We start from the raw sequence: 24,505 nt of genomic DNA, 5'->3' as shown, positions 1-24,505 counted from the left end.
TTTGCTATGTCCAGGTAACTCTCATTACAGGGTTATATAGTCCATCTTGATCGCTATAATTTGTTATTTTTTGCATGTGCAAAGGATGAAATCCATCAGTATAAAGAACTTCAGAAATTTCTCTGGATTTTCACAAAAGTGATGACATGCTGATGCTGTGTTTGTATCCAAGTGACTAACATTTTGGTTTCTTTCTTTCATTAAAACTGCATTATTCATGTGCGTCAGCATGCACTGTAAGTGAACCATGCCTATTGATCGAATCCTTGACACAGCAGTGCACAAGACCAACCGCATAGAACTGGAATACTGAAGCCTCAGTATATGTCACCAACTAACATCTCTTTTCGCCAACTTGCTTAATCCAATGATTTCACAAATGTGCTTAATGCCATATCTGGGGTAAGAGCGATCACTGATCAATCCCAGATCCCTCCCCCTAACCCCAACTCAGTATAGCAGGAAAGAGGACTCAAACCATTCCTTGAAAAAAATGCATGAACAAGTTTCTTACAAATAACAAAGGATATAAGCTTCCTCAAGACAAATAATTCTATTTCCCTTTATTACCACTTCCCTGCCTTTACTTCAGTTGATTTTATTGTCCTAACAGACTCAATGATGTTTGTAAGACAGGACAGTTTCTGTCTGCTGACCATTAATTATAACCTGGAAGACTTTCTCTTTCTTTCCTTTAAAATGAATTATCAGCTGTAGTGTTTAATCAACCCTGTCAAGTCATTTTAGTAAGACAGGGTATAAGCTGAATAAGCTTTCTATTCATAATTGAGAATTTTGCGAAAATCCTGTTTTCCACACTACTGGAATCTTTGAAAAGGACCAAAAGCAACAGTTCAGAGCTCAGGATACAAGGTTGAACATTGTCAGGACCAACAGCACTATTAGCCTCATAAGTATTGATAATAATAGCTGGGCTACAGTCTTGAGAAGTACTCTGCAAAAGATTACGATGTACTTGGGTGAGAGAAAAATCAAATTCACCATATGTTGCAAAAGTATGCATCTTCCTCAATACTTATTCCATAAGACATTAAACTGGAGTTACTGGTCCCATAACTGGTAACAGATTTCATGCTGTTCCAAAGGCTGTGTTACAATGGAATATTTGTTTTTAAACCCACTCCTTATACGTATTTGAGTTTACTGTTTCAGTTTTGTTCTCAGCCCTTGTTGAGCTATTTTGATCTTTTTGTTGTCACCACTAAAGAATTTATTATTATTTTTTTATTAATAGCTGCTTTGAAATCTCTTTTGACGCATTGTTTATAATTAGAGAATTCTTTTGATCTGTTTACGTAAGATATCACACTTTGAACGCAGTGATTAAAAAAAAAAAGTGACCTCATCATAGATACCGTCCAGATAATCGCCATTATCAAAAAAAAAAGCTGAATCAGTGCAATTAAAACAACGTCTTTGATGTAATTTGCTGCTTCCAAACCACTGGAAAATATATGGATATCAACGATATCAAGCGATTGTCCTTGGAAAATAAGTAACTTTGTGACAAAGTCTAAGTTCTAACCAAAGGTCAGAACTGTCAAGTCAAATTATCATTATTTTTGTTCTGTTTGCCCTTCTGACTGTGCCATCTGTGGGAATCCTGTGCATGCGAGTCACTGCAAAGCTTTAACAGAGTGCACATATTTTTGGACTATTCACTCAAAATGTTGCATGATGGTGACCTCTGCTTTCACATCTGGAGTCATCTTTTTTATTTTGCCCTCTTCTATGCTGATGCCCCTCCCCCCTTCACTCCCTGTTTCCATTATCCCCCTTGTCACTGGCCTGGCTATCTCCATTTTCCCTCCGGTTCTCTGTCTTGCACATACAGAAACACTTATTTTGTTTTCATCACATTGCCTACAACCTCCATGAGAACCCCTTGCCTCTCATCCTGACCTTTTGCTTAAGTGTTGATCAAGGTCTAGCAAATTGATTTTCAGGTTTCCAGCTGAGTGGTGGCTTCTCTTTCAGCTGGCCAGACTGCCAGACGACAGACAGGGAGAAGGTAAAGCTTGGATGGCCCTCTCAGATGTCAATTAATAATGAATGCTAGTGTGAGGCTCCCTTCTGCCCAAGCCACCCAAAACAGATTCAGATGCACACACACTTAAACAACCTAAAGACGTCCCTCTAAATCTCCATCTCCAAACCTCTTTCAGTGCTTTCTCCTCTGCTCCAGCACAGCCTAGAAAAGTACTTACCACCAGTAAGCACCCCTGTCACCCTTTGACCACTGTTTGTTTCCAGTTTATTTCTGCCTCCTTCATTTTCTCCCTTACATTTCTCCTCATGCATATTCAGTCTGACTCTTGAACCAGTCTCTGTCCCTTACACTTTTAAATCTTAAATTTAGATGCAAAAAAAAGAAGAAGAAGTCACCTTCACAGCTGCTTATCTTATTATTTCTCATCCAAAACATATGTCTCACTATTTAAGCATTCAATACATTGCACTCTCTGAAGAGGGATTGCTCTCTCTGCTTCCATTTTCACCTCTTCTGTTCTCAAACCATCTCTTCCTGTAAGAGACCATGACTCCAACAGAACTTTAAATGCGTCACAGGTTAATTTTTTATTTTTTTTTCTCTTGTTTTCTTTGTTAGGCTAACCTTGCAGTGCAGGAAAATCGGCTGACCTTAGCAAACGTGGACCTTCAGACTGCTCAGGCTGAACTGGATGCCAAGCAGGCGGAGCTGGATGTGGTACAGGCAGAGTATGAGAAGGCCATGATGGAGAAACAGGTGGGTGATTTCACCCTGTCTTAAAGCAGTGACGTTAATTCTCGAAGATACGTTACTGCCCGAGCTGTAATGTTATCATCCTTATTTGAATAATGTGACGAATACATAAGACAAAAGCTGCCTCCCATAAGCTGGTGACATTTTTTAGTTAATCTCCTTTGTTAAATGCCTTCTTTGGCTAAATCAGGTTTATCATTTGTAGTTTTAGTTATGGAAGTCATACCATCTGTTGTCAGACTCCTTGTTCTTCCTGTGGTCAATGTCTTGATTTGTTTTGAACTTAGTAATTGTTATGTACAGGGTTGTTTCATGGGAAAACAATCAGTGAAATCAATAGAACAGAGTTTGTGAACTGAAATGTGAAGGAGATTTGGACTTTCTTTCCAGAGCAGTGTCAAGACTTGGGATAAGCTGCAACAATAGTAGAGATTAACTATCTGAGCTTCCCACAAGCCACTTTTTAAAATGACTGCAACAAACATCAATGCTATGGGTGTAAGTAATGGGTGTAAGTTTGTTTGAGTGTATTTTGTGTGTCTGTTTCATCACCAGTACTCTCTGTTCTGTGATGAATAAACCATGTAAACAAAACAGCATGTGAATGAAGACTTCCTGATTAGGAAATCTGAACAGCCTGAGTTGACTCTTATAATTTTGTGATTAAAACACAGAACTGTTCGCCTCCAGGGGCTGACAGTACGATTTACAGACTCATTGTGAAGCTGCCTGGGCTCAGGCAATGACTGTTGAAGTTTATATGCTTTTAAACCGGTCTTTATTGATGGAACAGACATTTTTATTATTCATGTAAACAATCTCTGTACTGTCTATGAGCAACTGATGAGCAGATAATTCTTTTAGATGGTTTAAAGATGATCCCATCACATTATTTTTAGAATGGAAAGCTAGATTGGGCATTTTGATAGAAAACATACTTTGTCTGTCCATTATAGGCTGTGGGCTATTGCAAGGATAATCCAACATGCACTAGTTGTTATGTATTAGCCTAGTACATTCACATATAAGAGTTCAAATGATTCTGGCCTAATTTTGTTTGGACTTAGGAACCTCGCAGAAACTAATTACATGAGTGTGCACTCTCTGTCCATAAATGCAATCATTTAAATTCCTGCGTTTTCAGAGTCTAACACAGCAGGTCTTCTCTCAGATACAGTTAGAACAAAAAATACCTCACTCACTTAACCTTTTTCTCATTTTTAATGAATTCCTGGATACCTACAGTACAGGATCATGATTATGTAGATTAATCAAATTCCCTCTTAACAAGTCACTCTAGATAACTACATAATACTGTTTGGCATATCCAAACTACTCTATTTACATAAACATTCTAAGGTCTAATCTATTTAATAGTTTAATTTTTAAAAACCTAGTTTAATTTTGAAAGCATCTGTTCCAAATACTCACTGCTTTTGTCAAGAAACAATTGATGAATAACATTTGGATGAATGAGGATGCAGTGGGGAAGACGGACGACACATTATAGACTCAACATACTGAACGGTTTGTTGGCCTCAGATGCTGCTGGAGGATGCTGAACGCTGCCGACACAAAATGCAGACAGCATCCAGTCTCATCAGCGGCCTTGCAGGAGAAAAGGAGAGATGGACAGAGCAGAGCAAAGAGTTTGCTGCCCAAACTAAACGCCTCGTGGGTGAGTTAAAAAAAAACTGTTGCTTCAGATATAATGTAATGATTAATATCCCTTCACTGATAACAATGAGTTTTGCTCATTGTTATCTTTTTTACTTTTGAAAGCATTGTGTTGAACATCTAGCAACATCTTGGTTATCCTGTTGCAGGAGATGTTCTTCTGGCCACAGCATTCCTCTCTTACTCCGGCCCCTTCAATCAGGAGTTTCGTAATCTCCTGCTGAATGACTGGCAGCGAGAGTTGAGACAGCGTTGCATCCCATTTGGCAACAACCTCAATCTGACTGAGCTGCTTATTGATGCGCCCACTGTTAGTGAATGGAACCTCCAGGTATGTCATCTATATTACTAACTACTAAAGATAAGCAACTTTAGTGTTGAAATGTTTGAAGCTTCTAAATCAAATACTACATGGTCAAGCTTAATGAATGGAGAACTTTCAATTTCAGTTAACAAATGTGTGTATATTAATTGGCTTGCAACAGTTAATCTGTGCATCAGTATTGAGCCTTATCAGTGATTTATCTGCCATCTTACAGGGGCTTCCCAACGATGACTTATCCATTCACAATGGCATCATTGTGACCAAAGCTGCCCGATTCCCTCTCCTTATTGACCCACAGACACAGGGAAAAATTTGGATCAAGAACAAAGAAGTCAGGAATGAGATGCAGGTTTGGGGCATTTTTTTCTCTAATGTTGTTTTGCTTCGATCTATTTTGACTATATCAATACATAGTTTTGATAGTATTAGTCACCCATCTTTCCATTTCATGCATTTTTCAAATGCCATTGATTTTTATGCTTCTTTCATCTAATTTTACACTGTAATAGATATTTCTCTACTCTCCTTGATCCCTTGTGTCAGTTCTGATTACATTCAATGACAGAAATAGCAATAGTCTTAGGTTCCCTATTTCAGCATTATTCTGTTTGCTCCTGGCTCTTCCCATTGTCCAGCATAGACAGCACGCAGTCACTGCCTCTGTAAGCCTTGGTCTTCACTTGGAGTCAAAGCACTTATGAGTGTCCTGATGATACAGCACCCAAGCTGTATTTCTGAAAGTTTTCAGAACATAGTTTGTATTAAGATAGGAGATTGACAAGTTAGAATTCCCACTCATAGGTTTAGCTTTGTTGTTTTGTTTGCTCATCACTGTGCTGTAAGATTGGCAGTTTTTATGTCTGTCACAGATAGTGCATGATATCTACACTCATCTAGAGCATGCTAACTGACAAAAAGAAATGATATAACTGCCTTGTATCTTTGAATGCTTTCACCTCTTTGATCTTAGATCACCTCACTGAACAATAAGTACTTCAAAAACCACCTTGAGGACAGTTTGTCTCTCGGTCGACCCCTGTTGATTGAAGATATAGGGGAAGAGTTGGACCCTGCGCTTGACAACATCCTTGAGAAAAACTTTTTCAAAACTGGCTCTACTTACAAGGTAAAACGGATGAAATAACCCTGCTTAGATCCTTAAATACATGATCCCTTTTGTCCTTCAAAAAGTGTGAAACGGGCAAGTGTGCTCTGAGTTCTGGTGCCAGGTCCTTGCCATGACAGCTGTCACACCTTTACTAACACAGGTGAAATAATCTTCCCTGAAAGAGTATAGCATGGACAGTCCCAGCTGACAGAGCAGGGTGTCATGGTTGTTCTAACCAGTTAGATCACCTGACCCAACTCAGTTTGTGCTGTGCGACAAATGAAAATGTACTTATAATGTTCACTCTCAGAGTGTGCAGACAGAGAAACAGGAGTAAATGACCTCTGTACACTCACTGAGTCTGTATTACAACTGATTCTTCTTTAAGACAGAAACTCAGCACCAAAGGATTTCTATGAAAAGATGTTTCTGACTGATTTCTTTAGGTATGCATACAATTTTCCAAGCTGCTCTCCTTTTGTCCTTTGAATCCTACATTACAACAAGCCAACAAACTTAAATCATATCTCACACCAAGGCCAAGGGTTTCTGTTTTTTATTCACTGAAAATGTTAAAAATATGCTTTTCTTTGCTTTTCTGTGTATACAATCATGATGAAACTAAAATAAACCCAATTCATTTCTAAAGTTGTTCTTATTAGAACATACTAATAACTTTAAAAAGATTGTATGGTTCTTATGAGTCTTAAAATTTGTTAAATACCTGCTCAGAGGAACAAGAATGCACGACATATTGAATTGCATCTATTTGACAAAAATGATGTGAGAGCAGTGTGTGAAAGACTGATTACACCCTTACTTCTTCCATTGGAATTAAGGTGATTAGGAGCAGCCAGGTGCTGCAAACAAAAAGCACCTGATTAAATGATCATCATCAACACCTCTACAAAGGCATCATTTTCATTGGTCTGAGAGGATGTGCTTGCTTCGAACAATCACTGGATGTACTTTTTACTAATATCACACCTTTTACCTGTCTGACATAAATGAAGTTGTTGCATGTGATATATTGATGAGGCACTGTTGTTATTTTTTTCATGGCAAGTGGTTGAAGTTGTATTCTTGTAGCAGGTTACAGTGAGGTAAGACAAGTATTTAAAATATACAGGCAAACTAAACTGTATGACCATTAGTCAGAGATTTATCATTTAAAGTAATGAAATCTAATAGATAAAAATGCTTCCTGGAGTTAATATCAAGCTACACAGTTTTTTCCGAACATGACAAACCTGATGTCTAAATGAAGAGTGCAGCCTGAAACGGCTGTGTACTTCCATAAAAGGTCTTACTGGCCTCGGAAATGATGAGGGGTGAAATCCAGTATTGTGCCCATACATGCTATATTTTTTCTTTTGAACTTGTCATTCTGTCATTGTGGATGGACCCTGAAAAATAGATTGCTTTCTCTCTCAGCATCCTCATTTCATGTATTGTTGAAGTTTTAATTTGGAAAATTGCAGGCCATGCTTTGAGTGTTTTTTTTTTAATTCATTATTATTTTATTTGCCAACATGACAACCCTGAATTTAACTTTGGAAGTGGATACTGGGAGAAAACGCTACATTTGTTTCTCCAACTCAATTGCTCTGAGCTTTTCACAAAAATCATCTTTACAGTGCACATGGCTTTCTCTTTTCTGTGTTGCTTGTAAAGATTTGAGGAAAAGTTTCCAAGCAGTTTAGTGTTCAGTGAAATGCTTAAAGTACTTCCACTATTCACTGCAACATACTATAACATTACAAGCATTTCTATCACTTGCCATCCCCTTGGTGATGTTGCAGTTACTTGCCTTTGCCCCTCACATGTATCAAACAAACAACCATGCATGCACTCACACACCCATCAAACACCCCACATAACAGGAAACCATGCACACATCTGTTGTGATTGACAGTAAGCATGTGCTACACAGACAACACCATCTACCCAAGGTCTCGCAGCTGCATGATGTGAGACCTGATTACTAGTGTGTGCCCTCTCTTGTCTCTCTGTGTTCTCTGAAAAGCTTAAATTTCTATAAATAGGAGGAAGTAAAGGTGTTTGCAGTCGACAGCTCCAGGGACAGACAAGCACATGGATAATTAGAAGTTATACTGCCATGAGTAATTAAATGCCGATTGGAGTAAATACAAGCTCACAGCCATGCACATGTCCACATTTATATGGACAGATACACACAAGAAATGTTTCTGAGCAGATTTATCCACAAAGAGTTTATTCACTGACTCTAAAAAAAGTCTCTGCTTCAGTTTTTTTTTTAAATGAGTCTTGAAGATATGATTTGGATGAGTAATCCAAAAATAGGCATGCATATTAGCTGGTTTGTGTTTTCAGGTTTGCCCTCTTCATATAGCTGTTGTGCTGAAGGTTGACATTTTTCTTTAAAAGAAATTCCTTCTACTTGCCTGCAGGTCAAAGTGGGTGACAAAGAGGTGGATGTGATGAAGGGCTTCAGGCTTTATATGACCACAAAGCTTCCTAACCCAGCTTACACTCCTGAAATCAGTGCTCGCACCTCCATCATTGATTTCACTGTTACCATGAGAGGGCTTGAGGACCAGCTACTGGGCAGAGTCATCCTTACAGAAAAACAGGTATAGTTTACAGCAAACAAAATGGTGACCTCTAAAACCACTGTGCATATTATAAAGGGAATTATAAGGTTTGTTCAAATTAAGTACTAGTACATTTCCACAGAGACGCTGTTCGTCTGACGTCAGGCAGTGTGCATAGATCCTTATAGGCTTTCAACACCTTTCCACATCGTGTGCCTCATTTTCTCTAATGAAAACTGCAACAAGGTTATTATCACCCTTCTGCAAAACATGGCAGTTATTAGGCCGTTAGACACCGACAGTGTGAAATAACAACCAGCTACCCAGAAATAATGTTCCCATGCATATATTCCAAATATACCCACAAAGATACACACATCCAGAAAGTCAGGAACTTGAGTCATTCATAGTCAGGAATATAATGGTGCACTATAAATGCACCAGTGCAAAGGACTCATTGATTATTACTCTGAAAAGACCGGTGCTTGTGCAGAGAAGCAATTTTCTCTAGTAATGGTTGGTCGTGAAATGAAAGATTCATGCAAGAGGAGAAGAATAGCTTGTTATCTTCAGTATGTGCTAAATGTGGATATGATCATAATAAAAGATTTGGGGCTACTATCTTGGTTTAATGACTTGCTTGTTCTCCTTGAAGCTGATGAAGCTTTCACATGCGCCGCATGGTCGCTTTAAGTACTTAGATTTGTATTATTTTATTATTTCAACGATTATTTAAACAAAAAGTAACAGATACAGGAGAGTGGTGTGAAAAGCAAGATACATAGTATGTAAGTAGAAAAAAAAAAGAAAGAAACAAAAAAATCTAAGTGGAGTCCTGTGCTTTATCCTTCACTATAATGACCAAGCTTGGGCTCATGCTCTTCACCCAGTCCTTTCAGTCCTGAGATTGTTATTGTCCAGTGTTCCGAAATGATTCTTCCAGCTTTAATGAATTAAATCATAGTAAAAAAAAAAAAACTAATTGAAAAATACTATTAATAATAAAGAAAATCTTTTGATGCATTATAATATTTGGAATCTGTCCAAACAACAACAAAGAATCTGGGTCAAGGGAATAGCAGAATCGTACCAGTGACTCAAGAGGAAAGTCTCTGTTTGGCTCCGTTTTTTTAATATTTTACTTTTTTAACATACAGCTCAAGATCATTGTTAATGCAGCCTTATTTGTTTTTGCTTTATGTCACAGCTCCAATTTATAGACAACTTTCAGCTACAGCCTGGCTTACAGATGTTTTTTTTAAATTATTTATGCTTCATTCCTTTTAGTTTTAAGTCACTTTGTTGTTTCTACCAGATAAAGCTTCTCTGTACAAACATACATTTCAACATGAGTTGAAATTCAACATGCTGATTCACACCGGATCAGATTTCTAATGCGTTTACTGAGTGTGACTGAGTTTTTTTGCTGCTGGAGGAGTACAGTCTGACTCAGAGTCAGGGTGTGTAAAGTATTTCTCCTCTTTATGTTTTCTCATTACTTCACTGTTGGTTTTTAATGGCTCAATCTCATATTTGTTTGCAATGTATATCTTTTTTTAATATTAATATTTGAAGTATTTATCTTTAAGGTCAGAGGAGCTACCCATATTAAAACAAGAAACTGCTGGTTTTAAGAAAGTATGCATTGAATCTCCAGCACCAGAAGTAATGTAATGGGTTTAAAACATACCCTTGATGGTAGTGGCAACATCTGACTGCTTTTACACCATTTAAAGCAGTTTTCTTAATCTGATGTGACAATCTGCTCGCTGATGACTGGACTGCCATGAAATTTGGTTTGGATAACAGGATGAACCTCATAAGTGCTTCGCTTTGATCTTGCCTACTCTCAGGACAACCTCGAGTACCTGCTAATCTAAAAGGCCTTTCATCTTCTGGTCAACTGCAGTCTGTTGATTTTAATGACCTATGGCCTAAGCACCATACTGCAGCTTTATAACCTATGTGTATATGTGTGTGCATGTTATCTGTTTTTCTGAGACTAGGAAATGGAGAAGGAGAGGACAGACCTCTTAGAAGATGTAACTTATAATAAGAGAAAGATGAAGGAACTTGAGGACAACCTCCTGTATCGACTGACCAGCACACAGGCAAACAAATACATCTCAAACTGTGACATATTAGAACAGTCAGAATGATGGCAGAGACATGCAAAAGAGTTTAACTTTCTAATGTAACTGTCTGTTTGTAGGGTTCACTGGTGGATGACGAGAGCCTGATTCTCGTCCTTAGCAACACGAAGCGCACGTCTGAGGAGGTCACTCAAAAATTACAGATTGCTGCAGAGACTGAGGTGCAGATCAATGCTGCCAGAGAGGAGTACCGACCCGGTAGGTGATAACAACAAGCTGAAAGACAGGATTTATTTTTTAAATTCAGATCAGGTCCCGTGACACAGATTTAACTGGGCATTTTGTTTCACATCATCAAGACTTTTGTTTGCAAACCGTGTAAAGAAACTTTTTTATTCAATGAATATAGGTCGTAATCCACATTCACTTAATTCAAGAACTTAGTTTAACAACTTCCATAGCAAGTTCCCTTCTTTTACAGATTTTGTGCTTGCTTGTGTTTGTACGTGTGTTTTCAGTGGCCACCAGGGGCAGCATCCTGTACTTCCTCATCACTGAGATGAGTGTGGTCAACATCATGTATCAGACCTCTCTGAGGCAGTTCCTGGGACTTTTTGACCTTTCTCTCGCTAGGTGAGGATACTTTGACCTTATTCATCATTTTTGTTTTCAGTGACTCAGTAAGCTCTTTAAAGCCATTGTTTAGCCATCATATACATTTTTATATATCTATGTTCAAACATGTGTTGGCTGAAATGACACTTTGTTGATACCATGTGGTCATTTTTTTGTCATAGAGCTGCCAAACAGAAGTTGCTCTTCATAGTTTTTTCACAGCTGCAGTGGGGGATTAGCTTTATTGGCTGTTATAACAGGCTGTACTCTCTAGGTGACTGAATCTGACTAGAATGCAGATATTCATGGAATATCCCAAAGCACTGATTTTCTCAAAGCCAGACATTTGCTCTCTGTGCCCCATAACCTACCTCACTGTCTGTCTTCTGTTTGGTCCTTATTTCAGCACATGGAACACATTTGCACTGTGTGATAAACTTACAATAAAACGTCCATTAAATAGAATTGACAAGATGTCAAGATAATTTTTCGGTCTGTTGCAGTCAGAGTATAAAGTCATCCTTATTATTTCTTTGTAATAAGAAGCTTAATGAAATTTGCCTTCTGAATTAGAGAGGAGAGCCACCTGTGCTCCAGGCTTCATATTATTATGTTGTTCACACACGTGACTTGACATTCAGTATTTGCAGCTCTCGGGGTGCTAAATCTCTGTAGCATGCACAGAGCATTGTAGCTGAAAATCAAGGAGATAATTATGTAACAAACAGCCTTCATTTCTATCTTTGAATCTGTAAAAGAACAAACACTGAAGCACATAGTGTAATTTCTCATACAGCTATATCAACAAAGGTAGATTCTATTGTAGGGTAAATGGATTCATTTGCTTTAAATGCCACATGTATTGCATTTATTGTATCCACCTACTCGTGTTTATGGAAACAGATTCTCCTCTGAATCAACAAACACATTGGCAATAATAACCTCATAATTATCTCTGATGTTTGTTTTATTACGATCTCAAAGAGATTTTATGTCCTTGTCCTTGTGTTTTGTGTGTTATTTATAATGCAAAGTGTGCATTTTATTTTAGACATTAGATTTGCAAGCTTAAAACCTTGTCTTGTCACAAATATGCCACGTCTGTGGATGGGTCTGTTCCCACTGCAGTCTCTTTAATTGCTTTTTGATTCAGAAAAGTGTTCAATTTTACTGTTGTGAAACTATCATTTTGTGAAATTGTAGCAGAAGCTACAAACAGAACAAGCTGGAACTAAGGCACATGCTGTGATATTCTACCTGAACAGATCCTCCAAAAGCCCCATCACCAGCAAAAGGATCACCAGCATCATAGAATACATGACCTTTGAGGTATATAAGTATGCAGCACGGGGTCTGTATGAAGAGCACAAGTTTCTCTTCACTTTGCTGTTGACACTGAAGATTGACATGCAGAGCAATAAAGTCAAACATGAGGAGTTTCTCACACTCATTAAAGGTAAGACAGAAATGTCAGGTTTTATTTGGGAATGTTCTTCTGTCTACAGCTGGGTCATTGATGCGTCAGTTTTCTTTCTGCAAGTTGCAGGCACTCTTGTGCTTGACCATTAGCACTAATTGGAGCAGGCTTTTAAGCTTCAATGTATTGAATTACATTGACAAAATGCCAAACCTGGGAAACAGCAAGCAGTTTTGTAAAAATACTATTTTAACAACTCCTTTTAAAATATAATGAATCCAATCTATAGTGAATAAAACCATGTATTATTTACTTTTCAAAATATAGTTTTTCTTTACAGTGCAAAACATTGCATTCTTTACAGACCTTTTGAACATATTGGTATTGTAGCAGTTCACTGACTCACAAATATGGAGTGCTCTTCGCTGCAGGGATAAAAGCCAGCAATGTTAACTGGCACAACCAGAACAGACAGTCTGCTACACGCATGCAGCTTCACCATCTGTCAGCTCCGACCCACTGTACACAGAATCACAACACTTTAGACTTTTGTGTACAAATCTGAAGATCAAGTTTACATGTTATCTGTCCTGTGTATTTTTGCATTTATAACTATTTCTTTAGTGGATAAGTTGTGTGTTTTTGCATCATCCAGGAGGTGCATCATTGGACCTAAAGGCCTGCCCCCAGAAACCAGCCAAGTGGATTCTGGACATGACCTGGCTCAATCTTGTAGAGCTCAGCAAACTGTGGCAGTTCTCTGATATACTGGATCAGGTACAGCACACACGCTGACAAACATGCACCAGGCAATCAGTTTATGCCTTGACAGATGTATGATACCTCTCTTTAACTGAGAGAGTTTACTCACAAGGACTTTTATCTATTAAACAGCGGGTCTCATCTGTTCCTCTCTCTCACACACACGCACGCACATGCACAGATACAATGGTGGTCTCTAGGTGCTTATCAAATACTTTCACAGCTCTTCTTTGCTCTACTAAACATGTCAATATCAGTCTCATCATGGCTCACTTCATCCTCTCTTTTATGCATAGACACTTGCAGACTCGTGATGGACTGTCACTCGCGCACAAATGCACACACCCTTGTGGGTGACTGACAGCCTGGTGGCTTCTATGGAGGGAAAAAACCAGTGCTCTGTGAAATGAGCTTAGTTTGGAGAAGCACCCAATCAATTATTTTTGGCTGAGCACAGGCACATGTGCAGTCACACACAATGTATGTGTGTTAGTGTGTGTGTGTGTCTTTTGTACATGATTGATAGGGAAAGGTGGATTAGCAGTTCTTTGTTTATTAAAATCAGTCTTCCAAGAAGAACAAGATGAAGAACGGATTGGGTTGTTTCAGCTCTGGGACATGAATTTGAAACACACCTTTGCCAAAACCTCTTAACTCTGTCAATACAACTCCTCTATTCTTGAAATATGTTCGAAAATGTTCTCTACTTTTTTCAATTTTTGTCCAGACCTATTTATCCAGTATTTTGATGCAGTAAGAGGTTTGTTCATTTTTGTCAGTGTTCCTGCTTTAGAGCTGCTTACACATTTCTTCCAGATAAGTCGGAATGAGAAGCAGTGGAAGTCCTGGTTTGACAAAGAAGCCCCAGAGGAGGAGGTGGTCCCAAACTCCTATGACCAGGCACTTGACTGTTTTCGACGGCTACTCCTTATACGCTGTTGGTGTCCTGACAGGACTATTGCACAGGTCTGAATATGCGTTTCTGTATAGTTATAAGAATTAAGTGGCTTAAAACCATCCACTCAGTTCTTGATTGTACACACCCCCATCTTTTTTTTCAGTCCATGGTGCATTTAGTGCACTGTGTAAGCTGTGAGTGTGACTCTAAGGGCACACATTGCTAATATGTGCGTGTGGACTGCCAAACCACAGCCAGTGTTTATAAAGAAGACAACAGATTTATACATTCTTGGCCTCAACTAAAGCTGGTTTGGTTCTGTAAAAAATTCCACAATGCCAGATGTTTATTTGACATTGTTAATCTATATTTAAGAATTATATAAAGAGCCAAATAACAGTCACTTTGTTGCACTCATGGTTCTTCAGTTGTTGTTCTTTAACTCAGCTATTTACTGTTGACTGAAAAGAGTAAGCCAGTAAGAAAAAAAAGACAGATGAATGAATAAAGTTTCCATTGAAATTCCTCTTATGTTCTCAACCCTCCAGAGAGTGAATTTCCTTCAGTTTTTGTTTTGAAAAGGCCTGCAATGCGGAATGAATCCTCCCCCTTGTATATTTGCATTTTGCACTATGAATCAGAACACAAATGCATCTATATGATCCCTTTTCCCTCAAGGCCCGTAAATACATAATTGATGCGATGGGGGAGAATTACACTGAAGGGGTGATTCTTGACTTGGAGAAGATGTGGGAGGAATCAGACCCACGAACACCTCTCATCTGCTTCCTGTCAATGGGCTCAGATCCAACTGACTCTATCATTGCGCTGGGGAAGAAACTGAAAATTGAAACCCGGTATGTGTCCATGGGACAAGGACAAGAGGTCCACGCCCGCAAACTTCTGCAGCAGACCATGGCTAATGTGAGTCAGTGGTGTTAGATTACTGTTGTTTTCCGTCATGTTGTATGGCAGCTAAAACAGTTGTTTTATGCAGAATATTGAGCTTGACAATAATTAGCTCTGGCTCTGAAACTATTGTTGAAATAAAACAAAAAATTGTATAGCTCATGATGTCATCACATTGCAGTCTTTTATGACAGTCATAACTGTCATTGTTCGTAGGGTGGGTGGGCATTACTCCAGAACTGCCACCTGGGTCTGGACTTTATGGACGAGCTGATGGACACAGTTACAGAAACAGACTTCGTCAACGACGGCTTCCGCCTTTGGATGACCACAGAGGTCCACAGACACTTCCCCATCACGCTTCTGCAGATGTCAATCAAGTTCACAAATGAACCACCACAGGGTCTCAAAGCGGGGCTTAAGCGGACTTATGGAGGTGGGATATGGTTCAGTTTAGATTAGCTTGAGCATATCCTGTCCTGAATCAATACAGTGTTCTAGCCTGAAAACTCTGCCAGGCTTGAATATGTTGGAAATAAAGTAAAATGTCAAAATAAATCGTAAAAAGAATATTAGCATGCAGAGCAAAGTCTCTTATTACTCTTGATGTGTGCATTTGTAAACGTCTGACTTGTGGATGCAGAACTACAGATAGGCTCTCACTCTTCTTCTACAGTATCCTCAGGGAGAGATAGCAGATGAAGAGAACAAAATGCAGAAAAAAAAGCACCTGTTTGTTGCTTAATTCACTACATTTTACACCCAAGCACCAAAAGCCTTGGGGAAGGTTTGCGAAATTCTAAACAAGTTGAAACACATAGTTTTGTTTTTATTTAGAACTCAAGCAGGGAAGGAATAGAGGAATATTTAATATGTATGAACCAGCTGCTTTTTCCTGGCTCATGTTAAAAAGCAGGATGTGTTGTTCCTTAAGAGCAACTGAGAATCCATGTACACACTTATCATCAGCTCTGGAATCATGTCTGAAAGAAGCAGTTACATTTTATTGTCAGATTAGAAGGAATCACACTTGTTTTTGGTGATGCAGTCAGTATATAGATTGTCATATTTGTCATGTCACACAATCCTAGTGGTCATCGAAAAGAAAGTGATTGTCTGTCTTCGCTTTATTTATGTTTTATGCGTGCTTTTCTTCTAAAGTCTTTGTATCAAATTTAAAAGTTAGGTATTTAACTGTTAGCATCCCTTTGGGACGGCTACTGATGTATTCATCCATGCATCTCTCATTAGGTATAAACCAAGATCTTTTGGATGTCAGTAACATGGTCCAGTGGAAGCCAATGCTGTACGGCGTAGCATTTCTCCACAGCACGGTGCAAGAGAGGAGGAAATATGGCCCTTTGGGATGGAACATCCCCTACGAGTTCAACCAAGCTGACTTCAATGCCACTGTCCAGTTTGTTCAGAACCACCTTGATGACATAGACATAAAAAAAGTGGGTGAAGTATATGTTTGCCAATCTACCACTGAACACAAATGCTAGTTTGTTTAGAGGATGAATAAGATGATCAAACACATCACTGATAGCTGCTGTCAATGGCTCCCATAAAATAGCACAAACTGCTCATTTTCAAATCCCTCTGCCGATTTATACTGTTGGATGAAGTGTGCAGAAGGTGACACATTGTACTGAACTGATTCATAGAGTTCCTTTTGAAATACAGCATTATGGCAACATTTAATAAATGCATCCAATGTATATGAATAATATGATGTTATGTGTTCTCCATGTTTTCAAGCACATCAGAATAAATTATGTATCTGACAATGTTACAACGTAGTTGTAAAAAGAAGCAAAGGAAAAGTATCTCGCAGCTAGCTGTCATTATTGTAAAATAAATTGTTATTTTGCTTTTTTCACAGCAAGTTACTGTTAAAATATTTTATCAGTATAAAAGTCACTGTATTGCTTCTTAAAGAAAACAGTTTGTCAGATCCTTCAGTTGCAAATCCACCAGTTGATGACTGCTATGTCCTCACCCCTCATACAACTTCCTCCTGCAGGGGCTTTGTAATTGGTAGATCTTCAAACACAACTGTTGCAAATGTAATTAATGGCAACCACTTTACTATTTCTACCACTGCTTATTGTTTAGGTTGCTTAATAGCATTAATTAGCCAGATTTGAGCTTACAAGATCTGCACCATTTGTCTGGACTGAAGATCTTGTTCCACTTATCTCTGTTTGTAATGATGGGGCTTAGTAGCTCCTCAGATTTCCCTCACATCTGCACTAAGTCACATACATTACCTTTGTACTCTCCACACCAGCTTAAGAGAGCTGGTCACAATTTTTCCTGCTCTCCAAAGATATAAAACATTATGATAGAAGAAAGATATTTTATGATGAAGGAAGTTTTCATCTTTTAGCAATATTTCATATCTTCTTAGGGTGTGTCATGGAATACAGTGCGATACATGATCGGAGAGATTCAGTACGGTGGCCGTGTGACTGATGACTACGACAAGCGCCTCCTTAACACCTTTGCCAAGGTGTGGTTCAGTGAGGAAATGTTTGGACCCAGCTTTAACTTCTACAAGGGCTACAGCATCCCGAAATGCTCCAGCGTTGACCAGTATCTCACTTACATTCAGGTAAGCCTCTATTAAGAGGACAAAGGTGATGGAATGTCCCTTTCTGTTTCTGATAAGAACCACTGTGTGGAGGATTTTTTTTTTTAAATATATATCTTTTCTGCTTTTAGTGACATGAAAAATGGTGAAAAGAGCAACACTTAAGAAAGAGAATGTTAAAAGACACTGATTTACTTTGTTCATGTCACATCCAAGTGCAGGCTGCCATGTGTGGTTTCAGATTAAATGAATGCATGCTCATTTTATTACAGATTATTTGTGATTAATTTGTGTACCTCTGTGCTTCACTGGTGGGTTTGTGTGAGTGTGTGCACGTCTGGGGGCAGTCTGAGCATGTTTCATTAAAGCTAGTTTCATTATGATGGATGCTCAGGGCTGCCAGGCTCAACAAGCTCATTCCTCTGTGCTACCGCTCAAATAAAGAATGACAGACACAGCCAAACACAACTGTGGAGAACACACACATAAACACAACATTAAAAAGATCCCTTCTTCTCTCTCTGTCACACACACAAATGTACATATGTGTTGACACTTCATCTGAGGAGCCAAAATGCACAACAGAGCACAACTCAAGCATATGTTTGTGTGTTTGTGTGTGCCTTTCCAAATTAAATGCAGGCAGTAAGGAACAAGGGTGAAATTTCCTATGAAGAAACAAATCACACAATTTACTAAATGTGTACATACCTTTAACTGGTTTTGCTCACCTGACATCGTTCATCGTAATGAAGCTTATTCCGGCCATTAAGTAATAAACATATGGTCCATCTGCATATATTTATCCTCTATTACAGGGACACCGCACTGATCTTTAAACCAATTTAAAAAATGTGCTATTGACCTTTTGGAGTCATTCTATCTCAGAATTTAATCCAAAAACCTAGATTTTATCCTATTCTAAAGGTCATCAGTCACAGCTCTATAACCCCTTGTGGTTTAGCAGTTGTGCCGTTGGACAAAGCTTGTTGGTGAGCTGCTGTTTTTCAAGGAATCTTTAAGCCAGCTGAGTAATTGCTAAATCAGCAAGGGTATACTTCCACATTGTTGAGTTATTTATCCTATGAGGCCAGCTGGAAAATTGGTATTGATTGCTACAGAGCTCGTGTGAGAGTGCAGGGTCAGTTCATCTCTTCAGCTCAGTAGAGAAAAGTATTAACATAATAACAGTATGTTATAGTGGGGAAAAAATGAGATATAAAAAGATGCAGCCAAGGTTTCAGGTAATGATTTCAGCCAGCAGCCATACAGTCATTTGAAGAAATACGCCCCCTTTCAATTCTAAGGTATTATATATTAGAAAATAATGAAAATGTTCATGACCTTACAGGTCTTTTAAATTAGCTAAATAGAACCTCAAAGGAGCAAGAGAACCTGTCATATTGCATGATGTCATTGACTATTAAACAAACAATAATCCCAAATGCAAAAGCAGAGCAGGAAACCCTTACTTCTCCCAGAGGATTTAATAGGTTAGTAGCAGCCAGGTGCTGCTACTCTAATACACTTGATAAATTGGTCATTAGTAGGTGTTGTTGCCTCTATAAAGGTATATGTTTTGTCAGTTTGGTGGTCTGGAGTGTTCGGGTCTGTGTTAACACAATGCATAGAGAAGACATTAGGAATGACTTTAGAGAAGCAATTTTTGCTACTCGTCAATCTGGGAAGGGTTATTGAGCTATTTCCAAACCATTATACTGTAAGAAAGATCATTCACAAGCGGAAAAGTTGATGTCCCAGCAAGTTCATCCAAAGGTCAGCACAAAAAAAAGGGCCACAGCTCAACTCAACCAGCCTCAGAGTGTTTAAGTTCATGACAGTACAACTAGAATTACAATTTGGAGTGGTTGCTGGAGAATGTCGCTTCTCTCTAAAAGGAACATGTTGTCTTTTGTTTTTATGCACACTGCTTCTCCATTTTTGCTTCGATTTTGTTAAATGAATAATGTTGATTTTGTTGTGTAATGTGATGCACGTTGTGTTCGTCTGAGGTCATGTTTTGATGCATAAAACTTTAGAATTGATTGGAAAAGCGTGTAGCTTGTTTTTCATGTGACTATTCACATAAAAAAGTACTACAAAAATTGTTGACTTGTCTGAGCACGACTCCTCAAATTGCATGTTCTCATGCACTCTCTTAGACGGCACACAGATACTCAAGATGCAGCTTGGTTGTGAGCCAATTACAGACATTTGGCCATGTTTGTGGGAGGCTTGGGAGTGACCTTGTCATCTCACCAGCATATCATAGTAGTTGTTCAGGGGCATGCACCATTTTGCAGGTGGGAGAGTATGATTCAACCATGTGTTACACCCTCGTGATCGTTCACCTCTATAGAAGGGGAGAAGAAGCAGGTGGTGACACCATGTGTATGAGAAGAGATGCTTGCTGTCTACACCTCCCACCAGACAACACTTGGCAATGGATTAGGTGTTTGAACCTGGGGGGAGAACGGTAGTTGGACATTTCCCAAAAAAGAGATAGCACGTGAAAATGTTCCACACTGGTGGAAACAAGTATACGCAGGCTCAGTTTAAAGCTACTGAATATGTTCAATGTTGACACTCACTCATCGTGAGTGAAGAGAGAATGCATCATGGTCATCTCTGTCTAAAAATATCTTGTGATCTAAAAGAGTTGATCAAAAACTCCTTCTGCTATGCTTTCACAGAGTCTTCCAGCCTACGACACTCCAGAGGTGTTTGGTCTGCACCCCAATGCAGATATAACCTTTCAAAGTAAACTGGCTAAAGATGTACTGGACACCATCCTCAGTATTCAGCCAAAAGACAGTTCATCAGGAGGCGGGGAGACCAGAGAGACTGCAGTGTCCAGGCTAGCTGATGACATGCTGGACAAACTGCCTCCTGACTACGTACCTTTTGAAGTGAGTGTGTGTGTGTGTGTGTGTGTGTGTATGTATTCCCCTTGAGTCAACTGTTAGAGGTGAAACACTGTGTTCAGTGTGCTTCCACTCACCGTGCCAGCTGTGCAGAGTGGCAGGACTTGTGTTTGAGATAGTAACAGAGAAAGAAACAAAAACAGGACAGACTTTTTTTTTTTTTTAGGTTGAACACTAAACTGTCACTTAATAACACACCCTTTGTGACGCTTTCACTTCCGTTAATCTGCTCACTTGCCTTCTTACACGGTAAATAAAAACATAAAAAGGAGCTGGTATCATACATTGACGAGCTTTGATTTCAATTTGTATTTGCATACCTTCACTGGATGTACTGATGTTTATTCTCATTTAATTCAATAAAATTAGGTAAAAGAGCATCTTCAAAAGATGGGTCCTTTCCAGCCCATGAACATCTTCCTGCGTCAGGAGATCGATCGGATGCAGACGGTCATAGTTCTGGTCCGAAACACTCTGACAGACCTCAAGTTGGCTATTGATGGAACCATCATTATGAGCGAGAACCTGCGGGATGCCCTGGACTGCATGTATGATGCTCGCATTCCCGCACGCTGGAAGAAGGTAAGTCGTCCCGATTTAAAACTGTGCCCTTAAACTATCCCTCATACCGATTCATCATCATCCTATTGAGTACATTTGTAAGGGATTTACACATTTAAATCTAAGTTATCCAGTTTCAGTTGCACATCTCAGCGCACAAAAAAAAAAACAGTAAAAACTGCAACTTTCTTTAATTAGCAGTGGGCAGTTTGATTTTGTTTCTACTTAAGAAACAAACAGAAATGCTAATATCTAAGATGTTTTTACGATCACATCACGTTTCCTTTAAGTTCCATATTGTCTTCTACATCTACTTGTTTCTGGGAACAGCAGGTCATGACCATTTGAGCCGCGGGTATAAACTCTTATTTGTTTTGTCATATGCTGAGGCTCCTTCCCTTCTTAGTTTTGTACAAAAGAAAGTTATGCCAAGCATACAAATCCATTTCTGTGATGAATGGAAGTGAAAAATACTCAAATTTACTCAATCTTTACAAAATAAAAACACAGACAAAGTTAGAGCACACAACAGTAGTAGAATCTGGCATGACCTTTACAATGTCGTATTTTTTATTCAGTTGGCATTCAAGCCGTGCTCTCACATACATTAGTCTGTTGGAATAATACAGACTTGAATAGCTTCCTGACTTCCTCTGTTTTTCTTTTTCCTTTTTTAAAATTTTGCTTTTCTAGTCTCTTTTTCTACTTCAGCCCAGCGATTCACAGTCCACTAACTTTTCCCCCTTTGGGTGACAGCTTTCAGTGTGTTATGATAATGGCTTGATCATGTTGTTGCTTGTCCTTATTTTTATCTTTTTTCAGGCATCATGGGCCTCCAGCACTCTGGGGTTCTGGTTCACCGAGCTGATTGAGCGGAACCGGCAATTCCAGGCTTGGATCTTTGAGGGGCGGCCGAACTGTTTCTGGATGACAGGTTTCTTCAACCCACAGGGCTTCCTGACAGCCATGAGACAGGTACTCACAGCATCAGGCTGCCCACCTATTTACCCACTGCCGAGGAAAAGACCAGATGGCACACCGAGGGAGAAGCAGGCACACAGCCACATTCACACACACAAACATGCATACATGTACACGCAAAAACACACACTTGGTCAAAAGTAGAAAGACATTCCCCTTAATTTCCATTTATACTGTATTAATATGGGGTGAATTAATCTGTACGTTTAACCCTACTTGATCCAGATCTCAAGTCCTGTCGCTGTTGTTTGGGTGCATAATGTTTGAGAAATATCAGTCAAAATGCTATCAATTGTATTGTATTACTCATTTGGCCAGATGTTTGTGATTTTGATCTTGATCTTGGTTGATTTCTATATTTTCTATTGTTTTATGGGGTTTGGTTTGCCAGAACGAGTAAACCGATCATTGATTTTTGGGGAGAGTCTCTGACTTTTTTCAAATAGTTTGAAGCCATCATAATTTCTGTCATGTGAGTTCTATTCAGTTGGTGGCAGTTTAAAATGAATCTTTGGAGGTTTATGGAGAAAATCAGTGAAAATGGAAACTGACGAACATCATTAACAAACATCTAGGTTATACTAGATCTTAAATGACTAAAATATGTTTTGTTTTTATAGTTGACAGTGAGGGTAAACTTACTGGTAGACTCAATACTACATGCCAAACTCAAGACCATCAGTCCCATGAATGAAGAGAATTGGCACCTGTTTCCTCCATGGTCAGAGTGAATACTCACTGCTATTTGTCTGCAGGGTGTCCATTTATTTCTGGTGAACACAACTGAGTAGTTCACTTTTCACAACCCAGATCACCGGCATCTACCTGGCAGCTGCGGTCACCTCAACATTAGAAATAAATTGCTTTAAAAAACACAGAATATCTAATTGGCAGTACAGTCTCTTGTGTCTCATTATTTTAAAACCACAACTTTAATACTAACTGAAAAGAGACCTTAGAGCCTAAATATGTTTTATGGCCCAACAAATCCATTTGTTTTGCACTTTATGTACTGCATTGGATGGGGGTTGGAGTAATTTAGCATTCATGTCAGGTTTCTACACCTGACTGACATCCAAGTTTTATATATTCTGTTAAGTACAAAAAATCCTATCCCTCAGAGAAAGGGAAAATCTTGAAAAATTCAGATATCTGTATTTTTTTTTTGAGTAAAGGATTTCTTGGACAAATGTAAGTTTCTTAAAATAGCCACCACTGAGCTTTGTGCAGGACTCTCAGGAGATACATTCACAGCTTTTATCAGGCCACTGGAATCACAAACTATCTGGAGAATTGTTGATTCTGTGTGTAAAATACGCTTGAAGTAGCTGACTTGTTTTGCTAGGATCTGCTGTGTATCTGCACTTGTCATTTGTTATCAACCCCTAAGTGTCAAATATAGCCAAGTAAGGTTTATATCTGTTTTGTTTTCCCTCAAATTGAAGGTAACCACTGAAATGATTTAGTACTCACATTTAATTTCCTCACACATATTAGATTTACTTTGAATTGCTTCAGAATCTCACAAAAGAACACCTCAGATGGAGTGCACTTATCTACCCTTCTGTGTTTTTTCTTGTAGCTTTATTGCAGCCCTTTTATCGGAATTGATTTATAAGCGGGAAAAGAGCCAAATTTAACCCCATCACTTATGTTCACTCCAGTGGTGTAGTGGCCTCATCTTTACCTTAAACTGAAACCTTTGTTTACATTCACTCACAGGAGATCACTCGAGCCAACAAGGGCTGGGCTCTGGACCGAATGGTGCTGTGTAATGAGGTGACAAAGTGGATGAAGGATGACATCACCCAACCCCCCCCAGAAGGAGTGTATGTTTATGGCCTCCACCTGGAGGGGGCTGGCTGGGACCGCCGCAACTGCAAACTCATTGACTCCAAACCTAAAGTCCTCTTCGAGATGATGCCCGTGATCAGGATGTATGCTGAAAATAATGGTGAGTTTTATTGTCCAAGATGGGGATTCTAATCTCGATGCTGAAGCTTTAATACAGTCTTTTTTTAAGAAGATCTCTCCTCCTTAAGGTTCCCATCCCACGCAGTCACTGGATGGATGTAACATTTAAATGTCAAGCACACTAAATGCTGTTTATTATGTTGGTGAATAGATTTCCAGTAGCATGTGGCTTAGTATTTGTTCAGGAAAAAGGCCAGGGTGCATTGAGCAGCAGCAACATGAAAACCACTGACGGATGAAGTGAACAACAATGTACCCTGGCCTTTTTCATTTTTCAGGGAAACTTTTGGTGTCGACATTGTAGTAGTCCAATTGAAAGGACTCT

The 24,505-nt window shown here is 39.0% G+C and overlaps 1 protein-coding gene across 4 annotated transcripts in view; it reads left to right on the top strand.

The window, feature by feature from the left end:
- Positions 1-24,505, top strand: part of dnah5 (dynein, axonemal, heavy chain 5) — a 94,289-nt gene that overhangs the window by 67,247 nt on the left and 2,537 nt on the right. For all 4 annotated transcript variants that reach the window (XM_072394644.1, XM_072394643.1, XM_072394642.1 and 1 more), the window contains exons 67-86: positions 2,630-2,767; positions 4,307-4,442; positions 4,591-4,772; positions 4,981-5,115; positions 5,737-5,892; positions 8,307-8,489; positions 10,457-10,561; positions 10,663-10,801; positions 11,062-11,176; positions 12,424-12,614; positions 13,231-13,352; positions 14,154-14,303; positions 14,914-15,159; positions 15,361-15,580; positions 16,396-16,601; positions 17,558-17,761; positions 20,434-20,649; positions 21,034-21,246; positions 22,048-22,200; positions 23,929-24,160. In XM_072394644.1, coding sequence (XP_072250745.1) covers positions 2,630-2,767; positions 4,307-4,442; positions 4,591-4,772; positions 4,981-5,115; positions 5,737-5,892; positions 8,307-8,489; positions 10,457-10,561; positions 10,663-10,801; positions 11,062-11,176; positions 12,424-12,614; positions 13,231-13,352; positions 14,154-14,303; positions 14,914-15,159; positions 15,361-15,580; positions 16,396-16,601; positions 17,558-17,761; positions 20,434-20,649; positions 21,034-21,246; positions 22,048-22,200; positions 23,929-24,160 — 3,442 coding nt within the window. The remainder of the gene's footprint in view (positions 1-2,629; positions 2,768-4,306; positions 4,443-4,590; positions 4,773-4,980; positions 5,116-5,736; positions 5,893-8,306; positions 8,490-10,456; positions 10,562-10,662; positions 10,802-11,061; positions 11,177-12,423; positions 12,615-13,230; positions 13,353-14,153; positions 14,304-14,913; positions 15,160-15,360; positions 15,581-16,395; positions 16,602-17,557; positions 17,762-20,433; positions 20,650-21,033; positions 21,247-22,047; positions 22,201-23,928; positions 24,161-24,505) is intronic.

This window comes from Leuresthes tenuis, unplaced genomic scaffold (assembly GCF_036924035.1).
Source record: "Leuresthes tenuis unplaced genomic scaffold, fLeuTen1.0.hap1 SCAF_10, whole genome shotgun sequence".
NCBI lineage: Eukaryota > Metazoa > Chordata > Actinopteri > Atheriniformes > Atherinopsidae > Leuresthes > Leuresthes tenuis.
This window is presented reverse-complemented; position numbering and strand designations above follow the sequence as displayed.